Source organism: Nicotiana tabacum, chromosome 10 (genome assembly GCF_000715075.1).
Source record: "Nicotiana tabacum cultivar K326 chromosome 10, ASM71507v2, whole genome shotgun sequence".
NCBI classification, from domain to species: Eukaryota; Viridiplantae; Streptophyta; class Magnoliopsida; order Solanales; family Solanaceae; genus Nicotiana; species Nicotiana tabacum.
In genome coordinates, this window is record NC_134089.1 from 105,603,555 (window position 1) to 105,629,817 (window position 26,263).

General features: G+C 40.8%; 1 protein-coding gene across 1 annotated transcript; it reads right to left on the reverse strand.

Moving 5' to 3' along the window:
* Positions 1-24,742: 24,742 nt before the first annotated feature.
* Positions 24,743-25,321, reverse strand: LOC107809704 (uncharacterized). Its single transcript, XM_016634370.2, has one exon. The coding sequence runs from the start codon at positions 25,319-25,321 to the stop codon at positions 24,743-24,745; it is 579 nt and encodes a 192-aa protein (XP_016489856.2).
* Between the last annotated feature and the right edge of the window lie 942 nt (positions 25,322-26,263).

Consider the following 26,263-nt stretch of genomic DNA (forward strand, 5'->3'; position numbering starts at 1 on the left):
GCATGGCAGAGGCCGTTCATTCAAGTCTGCTCAGCCAGCTCGCCCAGGTTATCGTGGGGCATCTTCGGATCATGGTTATCATGGTACTCAGTAGGTCCAGTCATCACTTAGTGCCCTTCCAGCTCAGAGTTCGACCCGTGCTCTATCAGTCTAGGGCTCTTCTATGCCGAGTGCATCTGCTAGTCACTCTGGTGCGAGGGGTTCCCTTCAGTCCCCTTCTCTAGCACCTGGGAGTTGTTATGAGTGTGGTGATATGGGTCACATGTAGAGGCAGTGTCCTCGTTATTTTGCTAGTTCATCCCAATAGAGGGTCAGCCATCGGCTTCAGCGCCAGTTGCTTCATCACCACCCGCTCCGCCAGCTAGGGGTGAAGGTTAGTCAGCCAGGGGTTCGCCCTAGAGGGTGAGGTCGATCAGGGGCGGTCAGGCCCATTTCTATGCACTCCCAAGTAGACCCGATGCTATTGCTTCAGATGCTGTCATTACAGGTATTGTTTCAGTCTGTCACAGAGATGCTTCTGTATTATTTGATCCTGGTTCCACCTTTTCTTATGTGTCGTCATACTTTGCTCATTATTTGGGTACACCTCGTGAGTTTCTTGCTTTACCTGGTCATGTATCTACCCCGGTGGGCGATACTATTGTTGTAGACCGTGTGTATCGGTCATGTGCAGTGACTATTGGGGTCTGGAGACCTGAGTGGATTTATTATTACTGATCATGGTGGATTTTGATGTCATTTTAGGCATGGATTGGTTATCTTCGTGTCATGGTATTCTGAACTTTCATGCTAAGACAGTCACATTGGCTATGCCGGGTGTGCCACGAATTGAGTGGCGAGGTGTGACTGATTATGTTCCTAGTAGAGTGATCTCACTCTTGAAAGCTCAGCGTATGGTTGGGAAGGGTTGTTTTTCATATCTAGCGTTTGTGAGGGATATCGGAGTTGAGGCTCCCAATATTGATTTTGTCCCAGTTGTGAGGGATTTTTCTGATGGATTTCCTGCAGACCTGTCGGGCATGCTCCGGACAGGGATATTGATTTTGGTATTGACCTGGTGCCGGGCACTCAGCCCATTTCTATTCTGCCGTATCGTATGGCACCAGTGGAGTTGAAAGAATTGAATGAGCAGCTTCAGGAACTCCTAGATAAGGGGTTCATTCGGCCTAGTGTGTCACCTTAGGGTGCGCCAGTTCTGTTTGTGAAGAAGAAGGATGGCACAACGAGAATGTGCATTGATTATAGACAATTGAATAAGGTAACAATTAAGAACAAGTATCCTTTGCCTCGTATTGATGATTTATTTGACCAGCTTCAGGGAGCGTGAGTGTTCTCCAAGATTGATCTCCGTTCAGGTTATCACCAGTTGAAGATCAGGGAGTCGAATATTTTTAAGACGGCTCTCAGGACCCGATATGGTCATTATGAGTTCTTGGTGATGTCTTTTAGGCTGACCAATGCCCTAGCAGCGTTCATGCATTTGATGAACAACGTGTTCCGGCCTTATCTCGATTCGTTTGTCATAGTCTTCATTGATGATATTCTGGTGTATTCGCGTAGTCAGGAGGAGCACGCGGAGCATTTGAGAGTTGTGTTGCAGAGATTGAGGGAGGAGAAACTTTATACAAAATTCTCCAAGTGTAAGTTTTGGCTCAGTTCAGTGGCTTTCTTGGGGCACGTGGTGTCCAGCGAGGGTATTCAGGTTGATTCGAAGAAGATAAAGGCGGTTCAGAGTTGTCCTAGACCATCTTCAGCCACGGAGATTCGCAGCTTTCTTGGTTTGGCAGGTTATTATCGCCGTTTTTCAGGGATTCTCATCTATCTCATTGCCCTTGACCAAGTTGACTCAAAAGGGTGCTCCATTTGTATGGTCGGACGAGTGTGAGGAGAGCTTTTAGAAGCTCAAGATAGCTTTAACCACAACTCCAGTGTTGGTCTTGCCATCAGCTTCAGGTTCAAATACCATGTATTGTGATGCTTCGAGAGATGGGATTGGTTGTGTGTTGATGCAGAAGGGTAGAGTTATTGCTTATGCTTCTCGTTAGTTGAAGCCCCATGAGAAGAACTACCCCATTCATGATTTGGAGTTGGCTTCCATAGTTCATGCATTGAAGATTTGGAGGCATTACTTGTATGGTGTATCTTGTGAGGTGTTCACGGATCATCGCAGTCTTCAGCATTTGTTCAAGCAAAAAGATCTTAATTTGAGGCAGCGGAGATGGTTGGAGTTGCTTAAGGATTATGATATCACTATTTTGTACCATCCGGGAAAGGCCAACGTGGTAGCCGATGCTTTGAGCCGAAAGACAGTGAGTATGGGGAGTTTGGCATATATTCCAGTTAGGGAGAGACCTCTTACGATTGATATTCAGGCCTTGGCTAATCGGTGTATGAGGTTGGATATTTCGGAGCCCAGTCGGGTATTGGCTTGTGTGGTTTCTCGATCTTTCTTATATGAGTGCATCAGAGAGCTCCAGTATGATTATCCGCATTTGCTTGTCCTTAAGGACAGAGTTCAGCATGATGATGCTATATATGTGACCATTGGAGATGATGGGGTGTTGAGGATGCAGGGCCGGATTTGTGTGCCCAATGTGGATGGACTTTGGGAGTTGATCCTGGAGGAGGCCCATAGCTCGCGGTATTCCATTCATCCGGGTGCCATGAAGATGTATTAGGATTTGAGGCAGCACTATTGGTGGAGAAGAATGAATAAAGATATTGTGGGATTTGTAGCTCGGTATCTCAATTGTCAGCAGGTGAAATATAAGCATCAGAGACTGGGTGGTTTGCTACAACAGATAGATATTCCTGAGTGGAATTGGCAGAGGATCACTATGGACTTTGTTGTTGAACTTCCATGGACTTTGAGAAAGTTTGATGCTATTTGGGGGATTGTGGATCGGCTGACCAAGTTCGCGCACTTCATTACTGTGCGTACTACATATTTTTCAGAGCGGTTGGCAGAGATCTATATCCAGGAGATTGTTCATTTGCATGGTGTCCCAGTTTCCATCATTTCAGATAGGGGCACTCAGTTTACCTCGTAGTTTTGAAGGTCTGTGCAACGAGAGTTGGGTACTCTGGTGGAGTTAAGCACAGCTTTTCATTCTCAGACGGACGGGCAGTCCAAGCGTACTATTCAAATATTGGAGGACAAGTTGCGTGCTTGTGTTATTGATTTCAGAGGATCGTGGGATGAGTTTCTACCGCTGGTAGAGTTTGCTTATAACAACAACTACCAGTCGAGAATTCAGATTGCTCCATATGAGACTTTGTATGGAAGGCGGTGTAGATCTCCAGTTGGTTGGTTCGAGCCCGATGAGGCTAGGCTATTGTGGACAGACTTGGTGCAGGATACTTTGGAGAAGATGAAAGTGATTTAGTATACGCTTCGTACAGCATAGTCGAGGAAAATGAGTTATGTTGATAGGAAGGTTCGAGATGTGTCCTACATGATTGGCGAGAAGGTTTTGTTGAAGGTTTCGCCCATGAAGGGTGTTATGAGATTTGGAAAGAAAGGGAAATTGAGTCCATGGTTCATTGGGCCTTTTGAGGTGCTCCAGAGGATTGGGGAGGTGGCTTATGAGCTTGCTTTGCCACCCAGCTTGTTGAGTGTGCATTCGGTATTTCATGTTTCTATGCTCCGAAAGTATATTAGGGATCTGTCTCATGTTTTGGACTTCAGCATGGTTTAGTTGGATGATGATTTGACTTACGATGTGGAGCCACTAGCTATTTTGGGTTGTCAGGTTCGAAAGTTGAGGTCAAAGGATATAGCTTCAGTGAAAGTGCAGTGGAGAGGTCAGCCCGTGGAGGAGGCTACCTGGGAGACCAAGCGGGAGATGCGAAGTGGATATCCTCACCTGTTTGAGGCTTCAGGTATGTTTCTTAAATCATTCGTGGACGAATGTTAGTTTAAGTTGGGGAGGATGTGATGACCCGGCCAGTCATCTCATGAGTTACCGCTCGGTTTCCCCCATTTCTGCTTCTTTATACTTCGTTATCCATGGTTTATGGTATCAGGTTGGTCGGATCGAGTCCGGAATGATTTTGGTAAGGTTTGAGACACTTAGTTTCTTTTAAGGAAGTTAAGTTGGAAAAGTCAACTAGATGTTGACTTATGTGTTGGAGGTCTCGAATGCGAGTTCTGATGATTCGGTTAGCTTCGGGAGGTGATTTATGGCTTAGGAGTGTGATCAGAATGGGTTTTGGAGGGTTGGAGTAGTTTTAGGCTTGAATTTGCGAAGTTGATATTTTGGCGATTTTTGGTTGGTAGGCGAGATTTTGATATAGATGTCAGAATGGGATTTCGAGAGTTGCAGTAGCTCCATCGTGTCATTTGGGATGTGTGTGTAAAATTTTAGGTCATTCGAATGTGGTTTGGTTGGGTTTTTGGTCAAAAGCGTATTTCAGAAGATTTTAAAAATTTAGGCTTGAATCCGATGTGATTTGGTATATTTGATGTTGTTTGAGGCATTTTGATGATTTGAACAAGTTTGAATGAGGTATTGGGTTATGTTTGTGCTTTTGGTTGAGTTCCCGGAGGCCTCGGGATGATTTCGGGTGATTAACGGAGGAGTTGAGATGTTATTGCAGTTGTTGAGATTTTTCTGCTTCTGGTGTTTTAGCACCTGCGGTTGGGGGACTGTAGGTGCGGTGCCGCACGTGCGGAAGGGGGAGCCGCAGAAGCGGATTTGAGAGGAAGAGTCAGGAACCGCAGATGCGGTATTTGGACCGCACCTGCGGAGTCGCAGGTGCGAAGATTGGATCGCAGATGCGGAATTGGTCCCCTAAGTGAATTCCGCAGAAGCGGAGGATTTGACCGCATATGCGGTACCATAGAAGCGGGTTTTGGACTGCAGATGCGGAAAAGCCTGGGAAGAACATATAAGTTATATCATTTCGCGAGATTTAGATATTTCACCATTTTTTACTTCGGCTTGGGAGCTTCTTGGGTGATTTGAGAGGGGGATTTCAAGAGAACTTCATTGAGGTAAACTTGTTCCTATGCTATTATTTCATGGATTAGGGCTAGAAATTATGGAAATCAAAGGTTAAAATTGGGGAAACTAGGGCTTGAGAACTTAGGCCTTTAATTGTGGATTTGAAGGACCATTTGGGGTCGGATTTAAGAACTTTTGATATGTATGAACTCGTGGGGAGATAAGAAATCTATTGATGTGAAAATTCCTGAATTCCAAGACATAGGCCCAGGGGTCGGGTTTTGGTAATTTCGAGATTTGTGCCCTTTATTGATTGTTTTCGCTTGGGCTTTGTTCCCTTAGCATATGTTGACATACTCGTTCTGATTTTGTATAGATTCGACGCGCATGGAGACCGATTTGAGGGGCAAAGGCATCGCGAGCTAGAGATTTAGCCGGTTCGAGATGAGTAATGATTGTAAATGATGCTTTGAGGATTTGAAACCTCAGATTGCATATCGTAGTGCTATATTAAGGTGAGGCACACACTTGATGACGAGTGTGGGTCGTGCGCTTTTAGGGATTATGACTTAGTCCATCTCGAATGACTATTTTGCCGCGTATTTGATTGAAAACTATTTGCTATCATCATTATTTGGGCCGAATGCCATATTTGGGCCTAGTGCCAACTATTTGAACCCTTCGGGGATTTTTATTGATATTTCCTTAGTGTTTTGACTTTATACTTGAACTTAGTTATGTTACTTTCCACTGTTTTACTACTCAGCCATGTTTACTCAGTTTAATACTTAAATGATATTTGGGCTGAGAAATACTATTTTACTATTGCCCGAGAGGCTTGTGATGATTTTGACTGAGTAAGGCTGGGGGCCTACATTGTGAGGAAACACTGATACTGATTTGAGGCGAAGGGCCTGAGATATGTAAGCCACGAGGTGGCTTGATTGATATGAGGCCAAGGGCCTAGATTTGATGCCACGAGATGGCTTGATATTGCGCTTGGGCCTTAAGGGGCCCCTCTAGGAATCTGCACACCCCCAGTGAGCGTGAGTACCCATTGTGATGTGAGATTGAGCCCGGGGGGCTGTTGTTGTTCTGAGATGTTGCCCGAGGGGCGAATGTGGTGATATTGTGCCCGAGGGGCAAACTTTTATTTGTTTACTCTACCTTAATTACCTATCAATTATTGTTTATTTGTGAAAGAGGATTTTACTTGACTTTCCACTGTTGTACTGGTTTTGAATGGTTTTACTGCTTCATTATAGAATGCCTTGTGCCTTATGTGTTTTCTTACTTTCAGTCATTATTTACATTTGTTACTCACTGAGTTGGAGGACTCACTTTACTCCCTGCACCCTGTGTGCAGATTCAGGCATTGCTAATTTTACCAGTGCGAGTTGAGAGCTCCTGGCAGACATTCGGAGTTCACGGGGTAGCTGCTTGACGTCCGTAGACCCAGTTTTCTCCCTCTTTATCATTTCTATCTCATATCATACTTTTGTACTAGTTATAGACCTCTCAGACTTGTATTAGTTTTTATAGATGCTCATGACTAGTGACTCCCCAGTTAGGGCTGTGTTGGGTTGTACTTCCGCACTTTATTGACATTATCCATTACTTAGTATTGCTATATCATGCTTTATACTGCTTTTATGTTATTTAACTATTTAAAAAGTGAATTGGGTTTAATTGGCTGGCCTTGTCTTCACGAGAGGCGCCATCACAACCGGGTTCAGGTTTAGTGTCGTGACAGTTTGTGCCTGAAGTAAGAGTATGGATTCTCGATCACATTGATTACTTATTGTGGAATATATAGAAGTGACGAGAATAAAGCTCAAGGTTTAAGTTATAATATAAGATGTTTGGGCTAATAGCCAGAAAGTGTCAAATTTGTTCAAAATAGAAAGATAATTTGAGAATAGATTAGGACTGATACAGTCAACACGTATGAATTTGGTGCATAAGAATTATCAGTCGAATACTGAGAAATCATGGAAGAAAATAAGGTGATGATGTCAGTTTTGTCAGGATGGTGTTATGACTTATAAAGAATTTTACTAAAGGATGCGAATAAGGGCACCTATGTTAGACCCTAGATTTCAATTCAAGATTGTTGGTCAAGATGTTGGAGCGACTGTTTACTATGGTAATCACCATTAACGAGTTTAGCAAAGGAATTAAAAAAAGAATATTTAAATGAAGATGTTGCATCTTAAATTATCATGACAAGATATAGATAGGTGATATGGATCAAATTGATAAGTGAATATGAATCAGTCAAGTTTGTGGTAAACATACTATGATTCATAAGAAGTATGGCATGGTTAAGACAGTGTCAATAATGACCAAAGACACCTTCCCAAAAAAATGAGACTTCTTGATCATCCGAAAGGGGAATGTTACAAGACGAGAAATATGACCCTTAGCTGTACTTGACATTGGGTTTCCCTAAGCATGATAGATTATCGTCATGATGGTGTCATATGTAATAGAAGTGGCACACAAGAAATAAAGTACCACGTGTAAGTACGAGTTGAGGATAGACGAACCATGCCATATGTAAAAGATGGGCATGGCAACCTTGAGTTCCTCCAGATGATGAATGTGATACAAATAAAACAATCTCTAATTATGCATACCCAGGTATGCAAGGATAAAATATGTGAACTTAAATTGGTAAGCGTGAAAATATTAAGGAATGAAATGCACAAAAAAGGCATAATCTTGGAGGTTATAAGAAACAATATAGGTTGTTAGAGAAGAAAAACAATAACGTGGAATGACAATCTTGAGTTTTTCTAGTCGAGGTATGTCTTATTTTATTCCGTTGAAATGATAAAAATTTGAGAATTTCCAAGAATAATCTCAAAGCAACTCTATATATGCCCAATATTGAAAGCAGTTAACTTGTGAGTGAACAGATCCTTATGAGTCAAGAAGAATAAATATTAAAATGGTTCATGGGATAAAGTTAAAGTTGTTGAAAAGTTATACATATAATGTGTACAGGCATAAGGTCAAAAATAAAACTGAAAACGGTTATGGTACAGATTTGGAGATTGAGAAGTTACAAGAATTCTAAGACTACATGATACCGTGTCACAAATTCCTAGTGATACCATGAAGAATGGGAAGACATGCAAGTATATATATATTTTTTATATGAAACATGTTGATGTAAATATATGGTATTAACTGCTTTCCCGTATTTATTTCTGCTATTGTGAGTTACCGAGAGGATTTGTTTTGAGTTTCGGAGTGTTTTGGGACACTTAGTCCCTAAATGAGAGCATAAGCTTTAGAATTTGGACCATAGTCGGAACAGTGTGAAGACGGCCTCGGAATGAAATTATGTCGATTCCGTTAGCTCCGTAGGGTGATTTCGGGCTTAGGGACATGTTCAGATTGTGTTTTCGAGGTCCTTAGCTTATTTAGGCTTGAAATGCCGAAAGATGAATTTTTGAAGTTTTTAGATTGATAGTGAGATTCTGATATCGGGGTCGGAATCCGATTCCAAAAGTTGGAATAGCTTTGTAGTGTTGAATGTGACTTGTGTGCAAAATTTGGGGTCAATCAGGCATGGTTTGGGTGGTTTCAGCATCGGTTGTAGAATTCTTGAGATTTCAAGTTCATTAGGCTTGAATTGGAGGGTGAATCATAGTTTTAGCGTTGTTTGATGTGATCCGAGGGTTGGAATAAGTTCGTATTATGTTTTAGGACTGGTTGGTATGTTTGTTTGAGGTCCCGGGGGCCTCGGGTGAGTTCCGGATGCTTAACAGAAGTAAATTTGGACTTAGGGAATTGCTGAAGTTGCTGAACCTGTTGGTTTCGCACTTGCAGAGCTTAGACTGAAGGTGCGGCACCGTAGAAGCGGTTTGGGAACCGCAGGTACGGTATAAGACATAACTAAAATTGGTCGCAGATGCGACCCAAGGACCGCAGAAGCGGACCACATATGCGAGTAAGTGGGTGCAGGTGCGGAATCTGGACGTTTAAGAAAATCTCACAAGTGCAGGTCCCAGTCGCAGAAGCGGGAACACAGATGCGGAAATCACAGGGTAGAAATATGAAATTTTGAGGGTTTGAAGCTCATAACACCAAATTTAATTTTTTGGCTCGGGAGAAGGTGATTTTGGGAGGAGTTTGAAGAGGAAATCAGTGGGTAACGAATCCTTATCTCTTTCTAGTTGTATTCCATTAATCTAATCTTACTTTTGTCATTTAATTTCGGATTTGGGGTGAAAAATTGGCAGAATTGAGGAAAAGTTCTCCAACTTAAAATTGGAGTTTTGAGGGAGATTTTGGCGTCAGATTTTGATAATTTTTGGACGAGTGTTCTCATGAGTGAATGAGTGTTCTAAATTGGTAACTTTTATCCGATTCCAAGACGTGGGCCTGGAGAGGATTTTTGGGCATTTTTCTATTTTCTTATCTTAGCTTCGATTCCTTTAGCTATATTAGTTGCTTATTGTTTTATTTATGTTATATAATTAATTTGACTAGATTTGGGACACTCGGAGTTGGATACTCGTGGCAAGAGTGTGGTTTTAGGTTGATTGTGAGCTAGTTCGAGGTAAGTGGATTGCCTAATCTTGTGTGTGAGAAATTCCCTTAGAATTTTGGTACTGTTGTTAAATGAGTGCCGTATACGTGAGGTGACGAGTGTATGCATGTGCTAATTGCTGAAAACCCCCATTTTCATTAAGTAAATATCTATGTTTACTTGTAATGGAGCAATACTTGTACTTGAAGCCTCTTGTTTAGTTTAGGAAAATCATGCTTATGCGATCTACTTGTCTTACCTGCTTTAACTGCTTACTTGTATTCTGTGCAGCTGTTTAGAGTAGAATTTTTATTTATTTTCGAATAGAACTGTAGATTCTTTCTTGATATTGTTATGTGTTTACTTTGGGACTACAGGACGATATCCGGGGAGATTCCCCTGTATGTTTATTTTGGGATTACGGATCGGTATTCCAGGAGATCTCCCTGCACGTTTACGTTTGGGACTACGGGAAGATATCCTGGGAGATCCCATGTTGCTATCTCTGTGTACTGAGTATATTCTGTCTGTAATTTTACTCTTTATTGACTGTTTTTAATTATACTATCGCATTTCATACTGTGTTACCTTGTTTTATATATATACAACCAGTAGGGCCCTGACCTTCCTCGTCACTACCCAACTGAGGTTAGGCTTGGCACTTACTGGGTACCGTTGTGGTGTACTCATGCCCTTTCCTACACATGTTTTCATGTGCAGATCCAGGTTCTTCTGCTCAGCCGTTCTATCAGTGAGGCGGGCGGCATTAGAGACTTCAAGGTATATCTTCCACGTCCGCAGACCTAGAAGTCCCTCTCTATTCTCCCATTCAGCTTTAGACTTCCTGTATCTTTCGATTAGACATTCTGGATTTAGAACACTATGTAGTATCTATAGCTTGTGATTTTATGAGATTTCAAGTTTTGGGAGTTGATTCAGTTTTGAGGTGTGTATTTGTATATGCCGAGCGACATCTTAAATGTTATTATTATGTTTTATCCGTAGTTTTTTTCTAGTTTCATATTTTGTTTCTTTTTTCCACAATTTGTTAGGCTTACCTAGTCGTAAAGACTAGATGTCATCACGATAGTTCACGGAGGGTGAACTTTGGTCGTGACAAGTTGGTATCAGAGCTCTAGGTTCATAGGAGTCATGAATCACAAGCCAGTTTATTAGAGTTTCGTGGATCGGTACGGAGACATCTGTACTTATCTACGAGAGGCTATGTAACTGTTAAGAAAATTCCACTTCATTTGATTTCTTTGTCGTGTAGGATTTTTTATATCAAAATTCTAAACCTCTGTCTTCTATTCTTTCACAGATGGTGAGGACACGTGCTACCAGAGACGATCAGGCACCCGTTCCCCCTGCTAGGGATGTCAGAAGTCGAGGCCGGGGCCGGGGTAGAGGCCGAGGATGTGCACGTGGTACAGCTAGAGCACCCATGCAAGCTACTACGGAGGAGCCACCTGCAGCTCCACCCGGAGTTCAGGCACCTGATACGCCTACTGCTACTACTATTCCAGCTCTTCAGGAGACCCTTGAATAGTTCATGAACATGTACACCACCCTAGCTCAAGCAGGGTTGATTCCCCTTGATGCAGCCATATCTCAGGTCGGGGGAGGAGCACAGACTCCCGCCGCCCTCACTCTTGAGTAGTGACTCCATATTGATCAGATCCTAGAGGTTATACCAGTACCGCTTGTAGCCCTAATTTAGCCCGAGGACAGCAGCTTCAGAGGATGAGCAGCGGAAGCTTGAGAGGTTCAAGAAGCACAAGCCTCCTATATTCAGTGGTCTAGCATCAGATGATGATCTAGGATTTTTGAAGGAGGGCTACCGTATCCTCCGCACTATGGGTATATCAGGATCGAGTGGGGTTTCTTTCACTGGCTTCCAGCTTCGAGGAGCAACCTATCAGTGGTGGCATACTTTTGAGTTGGACAGTTCAGCTGAGGCAGCATCCCTTACATGGACTCAGTTTTTAGATTTGTTTTTGAGGGAGTATGTTCCTCAGAGCCTCAGGGATGCATGACACACAGAGTTTGAGCATTTGCGCCAAGGTACTATGACTATTTCAGAGTATGCTATCTGTTTCACTAACTTGGCTAGGCATGCACCAGCCTTGGTTTCTACAGTTCGTGAGAGAGTTTGTCGATTTATTGAGGGGCTTATTCCCAGCATCAGGTCTAGCATGTCTTGGGAGTTGGAGATGGATATTTCTTATCAGCAGGTGGTGAGAACTGCTAGGAGAGTAGAGGGTATGCATGCTCGAGATAGAGAGGAAAAGTAGGCCAAGAGGTCTCAAGAGTCGGGCTATTATTCTGGTGCCCGTGTCCCAGCTGTAGTTCGTCATGGTAGAGGTTATATGAGTCGCCCCGTTCATTTAGCTCTTCCAGCAACCAGTGGTGTTCTAACTCCTCCTATACCTTAGGAGTCGTATTATACACCTCTGGTATCTAGTGCGCCTCCTGCACAGGGTGCTTTCAGTGGTCAGTCGAGCAGACCTAGTTCTAGCCACTCACAACCGCCACGTCATCCCAGAGCGTGTTTTGAGTGTAGCGACACATGCCATATGGTGAGGGATTGCCCCAGACTTAGGAGGGGCGCACCTCCGCAGACATCTCAGCCGCAGCATGCTTCGCAGAGTTCCCAAGCTATGATTACACCACCAATTGCTGCCCCACCTGCCCAGCCATCTAGGGGTGGAGGTCGGGGAGGTAGAGGTCGCCCTAGAGGGGGAGGCCAGGCTAGATATTATGCCCTTCCTACCCGTACTGAGGTTGTCGCCTCCGATTCTGTCATCACAGGTGTTGTCCAGGTTTGTCATAGAGATGCATCGGTTTTATTCGATCTAGGCTCCACTTATTCTTATATGTCCTCTTATTTTGCCCTACATTTGGGCGTATCTCAGGATTCTTTGAGTTCCTCTGTTTATGTTTCTACTCCTATGAGAGATTCTCTTATTGTGGACCACATTTATTGGTCGTGTTTGATTAGTCTTAGTGGTTTTGAGATCAGTGCCGATTTATTATTGCTCAACATGGTAGATTTTGACGTTATCTTGGGCATGGACTGGTTATCGCCCCAATATTCTATCCTTGATTGTCACGCCAAAACTGTGATGTTGGCTATGCCAGGTGTACCGCAAGTAGAGTGGAGGGGTACTTTAGATCACACTCCTAGTAGAGTTATTTCCTTTCTTAAAGCTGAGCGAATGGTTGAGAAGGGGTGTGACGCGTATCTAGCTCATGTGAGAGATATCAGTATTGATACCCCTATAGTTGATTCAGTCTTAGTAGTATGGGATTTCCCTGATGTGTTTCCAGCTGACCTTCTGTGTATGCCACCCAACAGAGATATTGATTTCAGCATTGATTTATTGCCAGGCACTCAGCCCATTTCTATTCCTCCGTATCATATGGCCCCTCCTGAGTTGAAGGAGTTGAAGGATCAGTTATATGAATTGCTTGATAAGGGTTTTATTCGGCCCAGTGTATCACCTTAGGGTGCTCCTATCTTGTTTGTGAAGAAAAAGAATGGTTCTATACGTATATGTATTGATTATCACCAGTTGAACAAAGTTACAGTGAAGAACCGATATCCTTTGCGTCGTATTGATGATTTGTTTTACTAGTTACAGGGTGCACGAGTGTTTTCTAAGATTGAATTGCGTTCAAGTTACCATCAGTTGAAGATTCGGGAGCCAGATATCCCGAAGACTGCTTTCAGGACTCGGTATGGTCATTACGAGTTACTTGTTATGTCATTTGGGCTAACCAATGCCCCATGAGCATTTGATGCACAATGTGTTCCGGACATATCTTGACTCGTTCATTATTGTCTTTATTGATGATATTCTGGTATACTCCCGAAGTCGGGAAGATCATGAGCAACACCTGAGGACAGTGCTTCAGACTTTGAGAGAAAGAATTATATGCAAAGTTCTCGAAATGTGAATTTTGGTTGGATTTAGTGGCATTTTTAGGTCACGTGGTATCGAGTGAAGGTATCAAGGTGGATCCGAAGAAAGTGGAAGTAGTGCAGAGTTGGCCCAGACCATCCTCAGCTACAGAGATCCGTAATTTTTTTTAGCTTGGCAGGCTATTACCATCGATTTGTTGAGGGATTTTTATCTATTGTAGCACCTATGACCAGGCTGACCTAAAAGGGTTCTCCTTTCCAGTGGACAGAAGAGTGTGAGGAGAGCTTCCAGAAGCTCAAGACAACTATGACTATAGCCCTAGTTTTGATATTGCCTGCAGGTTCGAGGTCTTATATAATCTATTGTGATTCCTCGAGGATTGGCCTTGGAGCGGTATTGATGCAGGACGATAGGGTGATTGCCTACGCATCCAGACAGTTGAAGGCACATGAGAAGAACTATCTTGTCCATGATCTTGAGTTAGCTGCTATTGTTCACGCCTTGAAGATCTGGTGTCACTATTTGTACGGTGTTCCTTGTGAGATTTATACTGATCACTGGAGTTTGCAGCATCTGTTCAAGAAGAAGGACCTTAATTTGTACCAAATGAGGTGGTTAGAGATACTGAAGGACTATGATATCACTATCTTGTATCACCTGGGCAAGGTCAATGTAGTGGCCGATGCTTTGAGTTACCGGGCAGATAATCTAGGAGTTTGGCTTATATACCAGCAGCGAAGAGGCCCATGGCAATGGATATTCAGGCCTTAGCTAACCAGTTTGTGAGATTGGATCTTTCGGAGCCCAGTCGGGTTCTAGCTTGTATGATTTCTCAGTCTTCCTTATTTGATCGTATCAGAGAGTGTCAGTACGATGACCCTCATTTGCTCATCCTCAAGGACAAGGTTTTGCATGGTGATTCCAGAGATGTGACTATTGGTGATGACGGGGTATTGAGTATGTAGGGTCGGATATGTGTACCCAATATTGATGGGCTTCGGGAGTTGATTCTAGAAGAGGCCCATAGTTTGCGGTATTCTATCCATCCGGGTGCCGCAAAGATGTACCAGGACTTGAGACAGCACTATTGGTGGAGGCGGATGAAGAAAGACATAGTTGGATTTGTAGCTCGATGCCTCAATTGTTAGCCGATATGAGCACTAGAGACCGGCCGGTTTGCTTCAGCAGATAGAGATTTCGAAGTGGAAGTGGGAGTGGATCACTATGGACTTCGTAGTTGTACTTCCACGGACTTTGAAGAAGTTCGATGCCATTTGGGTGATTGTGGATTGGCTCACCAAGTCCGTGCATTTCATTCCTGTGTGTTCTACCTATTCTTTGGAGCAGTTGGCAGAGATTTATATCTGGGAGATTGTTCGTCTGCATGGTATTCCAGTTTCCATCATTTCAGATAGAGGTACTCAGTTCACATCGTAGTTCTGGAAGGCCATACAACATGAGTTGGGTACTCGGATGGAGTTGAGCACAACATTTCGCCCCCAAATGGACGGACAGCCCGAGCGCATTATTTAGATTCTTGAGGATATGCTTCGTGTGTGTATGATGGAGTTTGGAGGGTCTTGGGATCAGTTTTTGCCACTGGCGGAGTTTGCCTACAACAACAATTATTAGTCCAGCATTTAGATGGCACCGTATGAGGCTTTGTATGGTAGGCGGTGTAGATCCGCAGTGGGTTGGTTTAAGCTGAGTGAGGCTAGATTATTGGGCACAGACTTGGTTCAGGACGCCTTGGAGAAGGTTAAGGTGAATTAGGATAGACTTCACACTGCCTAGTCCAGACAGAAGAGTTAAGCAGATCGGAAGGTTCGTGATGTTTCCTATATGGTTAGAGAGCGGGTCTTGCTTCGGGTTTCACCTACGGAGGGCGTTATGAGATTCAGAAAGAAGGGTAAATTGAGTTCGAGGTTTATTGGTCCTTTGAGGTATTACGGCATATTGTGGAGGTTGCTTATGAGCTTGCCTTACCTCCTAGCTTGGCAGGAGTTCATCCGGTATTTCATGTTTTGATGCTCCGAAAGTATCCTAGTGATCCTTCGCACGTGTTGGATTTCAGTTCAGTCTAGTTGGACAAGGATCTATCTTATGTTGAGGAGCCAATGGCGATATTAGACAGGCGGGTTTGAAATCTGAGGTCAAAGAACATTGAATCAGTAAAGGTTTAGTGGCGGGGTCAGCCGGTCAAGGAGGCTACCTAGGAGACCGAGTAGGATATGCGCAGCCATTACCCTCATCTTTTCACTACTTCAGGTATGTCTCTATTCTCGTTCGAGGACGAACGAATATTTTAAGAGGGGGAGGATATAATGACCCGGTCGGTTGTTTTAAGAATTAACGCCCCGATCCCCTATTAACTGCTTTTCCCGTGTTTGTTTCTATTATTATGAGTCACCGAGGGGATTCGTTTTGAGTTTCGAAGTGTTTTGAGACACTTAGTCCCTAAATGAGAGCTTAAGATTTAGAATTTGGACCATCGGAATAGTGTGAAGACGGCCTCGGAATGGAATTTTGTCAATTGTGTTAGCTCTATAGGGTGATTTCGGGCTTAGGGACGTGTTCGGATTGTGTTTTGGAGGTTCTTAGCTTATTTAGGCTTGAAATGTTGAATGTTGAATTTTTGAAGTTTCCAGATCGATAGTGAGATTTTGATATCGGTGTCGGAATCCGATTCTAAAAGTTGGAATAGCTCTGTAGTGTTGAATGTGACTTGTGTGCAACATTTGGGGTCAATCAGACATGGTTTGGGTGGTTTCGGCATCAGTTGTAGAATTCTTGAGATTGCAAGTTCATTAGGCTTGGATTGGAGGGTGAATCGTGGTTTTAGCATTGTTTGATGTGATCCGAGGGTTGGAATAAGTTCGTATGAATTTTTAGGACTTGTTGGTATGTTTGGTTGAGGTCCCAGGGGCCTCAGGTGAGTTCTAGATGCTTAATGGAAGTGAATTTGGACTTAGGGAATTGCTGGAGTTGCTGAACTTATTGGTTTCGCACCTGTGGAGCTTGGACCGCAGGTGTGGTGCCGCATACGCGGTTTGGGAACCGCAGGTGCGGTCTAAGGCATAACTGAAATTGGTCGCAGATACGGCCCAAGGACTGCAAAAGCGGACCACATCTGCGAGTAAGTGGGCGCAGGTGTGGAATCTGGGCGTTTAATGAAATCTCGCAGGTGCGGGTCCCAGTCGCAGAAGCGGGACCGCACATGACCACAAACGCTGAAATCACTGGGCATAAATATGAAATTTCGAGTGTTTGAAGCTCATAACACCAAATTTGATTTTTGGCTCGGGAGAAGGCGATTTTAGGATTATTTTGAAGAGGAAATCAATGGGTAACGAATCCTTATCCCTTTCTAGTTGTATTCCATTAATCTAATCTTAGTTTTGTCATTTAATTTCAGATTTGGGGTGAAAATTGGGAGAATTGAGGAAAAGTTCCCCAACTTAAAATCTGAATTTTGAGGGAGATTTTGGCGTCGGATTTTGATAATTTCTGGACGAGTGTTCTCGTGAGTGAATGGGTGTTCTAATATGGTAACTTTTACCCGATTTTGAGACGTAAGCCCGAAGAGAATTTTGAACGTTTTTCTATTTTCTTATCTTAGCTTCGATTCCTTTAGCTAAATTAGTTGCTTATTGTTTTATTTACGTTATGTAATTAATTTGATTAGATTTGGGCCACGCGGAGTTGGATACTCATGGTAAGAGCGTTGTTTCGGGTTGATTTTGAGCTGGTTCGAGGTAAGTGGCTTGTCTAACCTTGTGTGGGGGAACTCCCCTTAGAATTTTAGTACTGTTGTTATATGACTGTCGTGTACGTGAGGTGACGAGTGCGTACACGTGCTAATTGCTGAAAACCCCCGTTTTCATTAAGTAAATATCTATGTTTTCTTGTAATTGAGCAATACTTGTACTTGAAGCCTTTTTTTAGTTTAGGAAAAGCATGCTTATGTGATCTGCTTATCTTACCTGCTTTAACTGCTTACTTGTATTCTGTGCAGCATGTTTAAAGTAGAATTCCTGTTTATTTTCGAATAGAATTGTAGATTCTTTCTTGATACTGTTGTGTGTTTACTTTGGGACTACAGGACGATATCCCGGGAGATCCCCTGCATGTTTATTTTGGAAATACGGATCGACATTTCGGGAGATCCCCCTGCACGTTTGTATTTGGGACTACGGGACGGCACCGAGGAGATTCCCCTGTATTGGATATTTACTTTGGGACTACGGATTGGTATTACGGGAGTTTCTCCTGCATATTTATGATTCGAACTACCGGACGATATCCCGGGAGATCATCTGTATATTTATGTTTGGGACTACGGGACGATATCCTGGGAGATCCCCTGTTGCTATCTCTGTGTACTAAGTATATTCTGTCTGTGATTTTACTCTTTATCGACTGTTAGTGTTTTTAATTATACTGTCGCGTTTCATATTGTGTTACCTTGTTTTATATATGCTAGTCATATCAAAAAGTATAAAACTTTTAAAAATTATAACAACATTATTAAACTGTATATATCTAACGGGCAATTATTAAATATCATTTTGAAGTATTTCTAACATTTGATGTTGAGTTAAAGAATATCATAATAGTGAATGATAATTTAGTATTTAAGAATGTGTTTTTATATTTTCGTACATAAATTTTGTACAAGATATATTCATTTTATTTTTACTTTTACTAAGATAATTAATTGTATTGAATTAATTGGTTTTAAAGTTATGATCGGCTATAAATTATTTAAGAAACAATAATAAAATCAAAGGTGTGTCCTTAAAATATTAGTTAAATTTAATGTTTTAAGTACTAAGCAAGAGATTTATAATTTAAATTTCTTAATATTAGGAGCTCTTACTAAATCATATAATTATAAATTATTTAATTGCCAAAATACTTTTTTAACTCCTAAATAAAAGAGGATACTTTCTTTACTTACAAATTGGAGACGTAAGTTAAGCATAATTCTTCTATTTCAATTTGCTTATCACTAAATCATAATAAAGCGTTAGATTCTAAATATTAGAATCTATATTCTAGAATTGGAAGGAGTTAGAAAAATTAAAATTTCTAAATATTAGGAGAACAATTAAATGACTATTCTTAAATATAAGGAAAATAATTAAATAATATTCCTATATATTAGGAATAATCAAATGACTATTTTGTCTAGTGAAAACTTTATTTTAAAGGGGTAAAAAGGGCGAACGACATTTCGCTAAGGGCCTTCATGCTTTTAATATAGTATAGATACAACCAGTAGGGCCCTGACCTTCCTCGTCACTACCCGACTGAGGTTAGGCTTGGCACTTACTGGGTACCGCTATGGTGTACTCGTGCTCTTTCCTGCACATGTTTTCGTGTGCAGATCTAGGTTCTTCTGCTCAACTGTTCTATCAGTGAGGCAGGCGACAACAGAGACTTCAAGGTATATTTGCCGCGTCCGCAGACCTAGAAGTCCCTCTCTATTCTCCCCTTCAGCTCTAGACTTCCTATATTTTCTTTTGATTAGACATTCTGGAGTTAGAACACTATGTAGTATCTATAGCTTGTGATTTCATGAGATTCTGGGTTTTGGGAGATGATTCAGTTTTGAGGGTGTGTATTTGTATATGCCAAGCGGCATCTTAAACGTTTTTATTATGTTTTATCCGTAGTTTTTGCTAGTTTCATATTTTATTTTCTTTTTCTGCAATTTATTAGGCTTGCCTAGTCGTAGAGACTAGGTGTCGTCACGATAGTTCATGGAGGGAGAACTTGGGTCGTGACATGAAGGGTGAAATATTAGAAGAGATTTCAACGGTAGAGTGAACATGAAAGAGTAAAGTGCTAACTATAAAGATGTCGTAAGGACGGAAAATAATGGCCCTTAGTAATATATGTTGCAGCTAGTAGCGACATGATACTTGGATACAAAAATGAACAAAGAAAAGTTCTAGTATAACCAATATATCATATTGTTAGAATAATGAGCATATCAGTATAATGATGAGACAATGTACAATGAAATATTGAAGCGGTAAAATAGAGCTTTCTAATTGGAGGATAATTAGCCCGTAAAAGCAGGTGAGAATGTAAATGGTCCGAGAAAATCTATCTGAAATTTCAGTTAACTCTTTGAGGGTAGGTAAGAGTTTCAAATTTCATTTGTTCCTAAGTGGGGGAGCGTCTGAGTAAGCGGATATCACCTTTAAAGTGATGGTTTATTAAATTAAAAAAAATGAAAGGTTATAGTTACTAAAAACAATACAAATGAGGTATTATTAGTAACCTTTATGATCAGAAGGGTACAATTTTCATGAAGTGCTTGTACGACAATTACAAACTCATTATGAGCAATAGTTATGATGTTCTGCATCTGGGATGTTGAAAGTTATGTCTAATAGTCAAGGATTTAATGGGAAACTCGAATGTGTTCCGACAACTTGGGGACATATGCGATTTGAATTAAATTCAAGTATTGGCGGAAAACAAGGATGCACTTTGAATTGTACATGGGATTAAGTGGAATAAGAGGGTATTTTAATGTGGACACACTTAGCACGAAATGAAATAGAAAAGGGTAATGTAATATGCATTCCTGAATGAGAGATGACTCTTGTACACCAAAAACGAAGTATGCCAGTAAAAAGTACAAGTTTAAGAAAGGGCACCAATCTTAAAAGGTGTAAGTGTCATTGTGATAACAATGATACGCGAGTGTTAGAAGCTTACAAGCTATGGTAGTATACCTACACCCATAAGTAGATAAAATCTCAAAATTTTGTTAGAGAACCATTACAAGGAACTCAATAGAGTAAAAGAGTTGGTTAAAGTTAAGAAATGGAAACTTGAACCCTGGTATTCGAGAATGGATGGCACAGTAGTATCGTAAAATGAACGAATCTGGGATGATTATATTTTTTCCCATAGAGAAAATTTGTAGGCAATAATAGTTATCAAATTGGGATCTTCGGGAACTCCGAAAATCATGAGTGAAAGTGGGGTTATTAATTATTATATGATGGATGAATCCAGGATAATATCTTATTAATCTTTGTAAGGAACATAAGAACATTCCAGAATAATTTTAACAACTATAGGACACCAAGAGTCCTAAGTGGGAAAAATCATGTATGGAAATAAGAATCGTGAAAGGCAACATATTTTTTGAAAGTAATGTTTAAATAAAAATCCAAGACTACGAGTCGTAATGAACAAGTTTTGTAGATACCAAGTGGGCAATATAACTTGGATCTCATAAACTATGAAATATTTCCTTGAGCAAGCTAAGAAATTAAGGGAGCATGAAAATAAATTATTGTTTATTAAGGAAGTCCAATCACAGAGAGATTTTGATTTATTTGAAGATACTTTTTAGGTACAACGTGACGTATGCATGACTACATAGAATACAGGCATGTATGATAATGATATTGGAGCTATGTATAGTAGCGATTATTGATATTGAATGATATTCATATATGTTACAAGTTAAAAGTTTTAAAGATTTACATTTGATGCATTTATGGTATGTGTACAGCTGAGTGGGGTCAAGATGGTACATTATATTTTGTATTGTTGGTTGTTGAGCGATATTAGTATTGGTGCCCATGTGAGGGCTTGTTCTGGACAGGTTAAAGTTTTTGGATAATCTTAGTTATATGGTAATTCTGCTGAAAATTTTAAAAATTTGTAAAGATCGCCAAATTTTGAGGGCCGTAAGTAAGTTGAGATTTTGGAAAGAAAGTATAAGACCCATGTAGTCATAAGTGCCTATGCATAATGGTTGGAGGTAAAAGGATGGTAACTCTATTCTTAGAAGCGACTTGTAAAACATTCGAGGACGAATGTTCTTAAATGGGGGAGAATGTAGCACCCCAGAAAATTTTGAAGTACTTAAGCGCTATTAAGAAAGTTGATATGTGTTAATTATATTATTTCGTATGCAGATGAGGATTATTAATATGATGGATATTAATTTGGACATGATAATAAGTGTACGAGGCAAATTATAAGTGATGTGGGGTATAAGGAGAGCCCTAAGTCTAAGCCAAATTTGAAATTACATGATAGACTAAAGTTCCAAATGAGTACGCACAATACCAAATTTTGGACGAGCATAACTCTCAGGATACGAAGTTTTATATAGTGTATTGCCTATCAAAGTAAAGATCTTCGAGTCTAGTTTCTAACACTTCAAACCGTTTGTCATTTGGACATTCCTACAAGAAGTTATGACCAAATTACCTAAGGCTGGCAGAGGAGTCAGTGGATGCAAAGCATCCAGAGCCGCGTTCGAAAAAATGGCTGGCAGTGAAGTGATGCCATAGCACCAAGTCCACGTCTGAAACCAGAACTCTAGGCTTATAAATACCAAGTCGGGTAAAAGAGTATTTTGAGTATTGTGGGTTAGGGTTCTTGAGGTGAAGGGGCGATTTTAAGCTCAAATCAAGTCCAATCAACCGAGGTAAGTTGTTAATGTTGTTTTGGGTTGATTTTTACTCAATATACATGAGTTATAACAGCATTCTTGCATCCAAATGCTAGATTTCATCATCAAATCCTCAAGAACACTAAAATTACCAAAGTTGTGATTTTTCAAGATTGAGCTACTAGAGGTAATTTCAATGCTTCAAACTCGTTTATTATGAGTAGTTAGAAGTATTTGAAGCATTTGGTACAAGTTTTAATGGTTGAAAGATTGGATTATAAAACTCTAGTTCATGGCAATGAATCATACTTTTGGAAAAATAAGAGAGAAAATGAATGATAATCTTGACGATGAAATTTATGAATACAATGAACCTATGGAATTATTTGTTAGCAGAACATGGAAGTGATCAACTAAGCAATCACCCGAATATATATTTTGCAAGTATTGATTATGGAAGATAATAAATAGTAACTTGGTGATAATGGACAATTGATGTAGTATTATTAATGACTTCGAATGGGTATTAAAACATAAGAATTAAGTTGAATGATCTAGTATATAAAATTATTTGGCGATATGAGTTGTTGGAGGCTTGTAGCGAACTTATGAGTCATATATAGATGTTGATCAATATCTTAGTGTCACGATCCAATCCTTCCTCTGTGAGATGTTGTGATGGCACCTAGTCTCTATGACTAGGTAAGCCTAACATTTTCGGAAATGGCCAAAAATGAAAGCAAAAACCTTAGCAACTAACAACAATAGATAATTTAAATAAACGACAGAGATGCCGCTTGGCATATATAATAACCAACTCTGAATATACATAAAATTCTCCCTGAGACCCTGAACACCATAAATCACAAGCTTCTAAGATTTTGTCTAACTATTCTGTACATCGGTATCTAGAAGAAGTAAGGAAGAACAACACAAAAGAGATTGAGGGAGAATACGAGGTCTGCGGATGCGGGCGGATGTACCTTGAAGTCTCCAGAGTAGCAGCAGCTATGCAACTAAAAGCGAGACTGGTAGGAGGTACCTGGATCTGCACACAAAAACATATGCAGAAAAGTAGAATGAGTACACCACAACGGTGCCTAGTAAACGCGAAGCATAACCTCAGTCGAGTAGTAACGAGGTCAGGTCAGGGCTCTACTGGTATCCGTATATATAAATAGGATAGAACAAAATCTCGCAGTATAATAAAAGACTGAAATTTGACAAGGAAAATCCCAGAAGAATAACAACACAGTACACATGAATAGCAACAAGGCATCTCCCGAGATACCGTCTCGTGGTCCCAAAAGTAAATGTGCAGGGGGATCTCCCGGGATACCGTCCTACAGTCCCAAAGTAAATATGCAGAGGATCTCCCGGGATACCATCTCATAGTCTCAAAGAAAATATGCAGGGGGATCTCCCGAGATACCATCCTGTAGTCCCAAAGTAAATAAGCAGCTCAAAACAATGGAAGTAACAGTTACAACAAGAAATCCTGCAGTTTAAACTAAGTACAAGGCAAGGAAAAGTAGGAAAATCCACTAAGCATGCTGCACAGAGTTCAGATAAGCATTTAAGGCATGTAAACATGCTATTCTAGGTTAAATAGGATAATTACACATGCTGATATAACTCAAATAAGAAGACACAAGTTATTACTTAGTAAAAATTAGGTTTTACAACAAATAGCCTGTATATGCACTCGTCCCTCACGTGCACGACGCTCACAATCGGTAACAATACCTTTTCCACAAATATCTGACTCCGAATGGCCCAAATCTAAACAAAAACAATTACATACCGTAAATGTAACTATAAGAAACTAATCTAATTAATGAAATCAAGGATTAAGCACGAAATTAAAAAATCGCCCCAAAAAGTCAACACGGGCCCACGTCTCGAAATCGGGTAATAGTCACAGAATATGAACACCCATTTACTCACGAGTTCACTCATACCAAAATTATCCAAATCTGATATCAAAATCTCAATTAAAACCCAAAATCTTAGTTGAAGAACTTCTTCCCATTTTCCCCAAATTTTCGACCGAAATCCGAAATTAAAAGATAGAATTATTGATAGATTAGTGGGATATAACCAAAATCAAGTGCAAAATCATTATCTAATCGATGTCTTTGAAAATCTCTCAAAATCTCGTCCAAATCCGAGCTCTCAAACTTAAGTTTTGATAAAAATGGCCAAACCCTCGTTTTTGAAATGTTTAATACTGCTTAGGCATCCCTTCTTCGCGAACGCGGAAGATGCCTCGCGTTCGCAAAGAGCAACTTAATCCATCCCAAAATTCCCTCATCGCAAACACGATGCCTTTGTCACAAACGCAAAGGTCACTCAATGCAACCCTACGCGAACACGGGACCAACATCGCGAACGCGTAGGCAAAAGGGGCTGGGGACCCAGCTGGCCAGTTCCTCTATGCGAATGCGGGACCTTAATCGCGAATGCGTAGGCCATCTACCCCAGTGCTTCACGAATGAGAGACCTCCTTCCCGAACGTGAAGCACAAAATCTCACCTGCTACCCGTTCCTCTTTGCGAATACGGGACTCCCCTCGCGAATGCGAAAAAGGAAACCAGAACTGAAGAACACCAGAAATCTGCAATCTTTCCTAAGTCCAAAATGATCCGTTAACCACCCGAAATCTACCCGAAGCCCCCGGGACCTTAACCAAACATACCTACCAGTCCTAAAATACCATATAAACTAAGTCGAGCCCTTAAAACACATCAAACAATAACAAAATATGAATCACCCTCCAACCTAAACTTAATAAACTTGAAACTTCAAAATTCTACATCCGATGACGAAACCTATCAAACCACGTCTGATTGACTTCAAATTTTGCACACAAGTCATATTTAACATTATGAGCTTACTTTAACTTCCAAAATCGGAATCCGATCCCGGGAATTAAATCAATTTGATGTTGTATTGAACTCATTGGTGGTAAGGAAGAAGGTGTAGTATCAGAAACAATATCATGAAACTCATCCAATATTGCTTGAAGTCGTGGGTCATTAACTTCTAATGACTCTTTCTTGGTGATAGATTGCACCTCCTTAGGTACTACAATAAGCACTTCCTCTCCTTCCTTCAAGTGTTCTTCTACCTTAGCTCTTGTAATGTATGTCTCCTTCATTTTAGGATTTGACTTTAAATCTTCAGGGTTCATTGGGAGCAATTTGATCTTCTTTCCATCCTTGACGAAAGAGTAAGTGTTCTTGAAGCCATCATGAATTGCCCTTCTGCCATATTCCCATGGTCTCCCAAGCAGTAAGTGGCAAGCATCCATAGGCATTACATCACACCAGACCTTATCTTGATAATTCTTGCCTATAGAGAAAGGAATAAGGCATCGTTTATTAACTTGTACATTCCTTCCTTCATCCAACCACCTCATGCGGTATGGCTTCTGCAATGGCTCTGTCTTAAACCCCAATTTGTTAACCATTTCTTCAGAAACTACATTAGTGCAACTTCCTGGATCAATGATGAGTGTACAAACCTTTCCCTTAGATGTACAACGTGTATGAAAAATATTGTGTCACAACCATGGTTCTTCCTTGCTAGAATCTGAATGAAGAACGCGTTGGATCATAAGGTATTATCCATCATCTCCATATTCAGCTACTTCTTCCAAGTTTTCATCATGTTGCTCTTCATTATAATCTTCTTCATCAGTTGCTCCTTCAAGGATGGTGAATGCCTTTTTGTTAGGACAATCAGCTTGTATATGCCCAAGTCCTCCACATTTATGGCATCTTTTTTTAAAAATTGCTTCTGAAGTCATTGGCTTCCTTTCAACTTTCTGGACACTTGGTTTTGTTGTAGACGATTGTGGCTTTGTAGAGCTCAAACTAGCACTCCCATGGTTGAAAGTGTTAGGCCTTTTTATGGTAGTTGATGAAAACGTGGCTTTGGCTTCCTTCTGTTGTGTCTCTATGACCTTGGCTAGTTTGACAACATCTCTTAAGGTCCAATGGGGCTGCAATCGTATCACATTCGCAATAGTCTTATTTAATCCAGCCAAATATCGAGCAATTAGGCGGGCTGGTTTTTCTTTAATGTCCCTCTTGAGCCTAAGATATTCAAATTCTCTTATGTACTCGTCCACGAATAAAGCTCCTTGTCTAAAAGAATGAAACTTCAAGTAAGAATCTTCTTCATATGTCTCTTTCAAGAATTGTTTGCGCAATTCTCGTTTCATTCTCTCCCAAGTGCGAATTCGTGTTTTTCCTTCAAGCTCTCACTTTTTTTTGAGGTTTTCCCACCATAGCGATGCATAACCTCTAAGTTTTATAGCAACAAGTTTGACCTTCTTCTCATCAGAGTATTCTTTATAACCAAAAACACGCTCAATAGTTATAAGCCAATCAATAAATTCATCGCCTTG

Coding starts and splice junctions, on each gene's coding strand:
- LOC107809704 (XM_016634370.2), bottom strand. CDS start 25,321: ATGGTTAACAAATTGGGGTTTAAGACAGAGCCATTGCAGAAGCCATAC.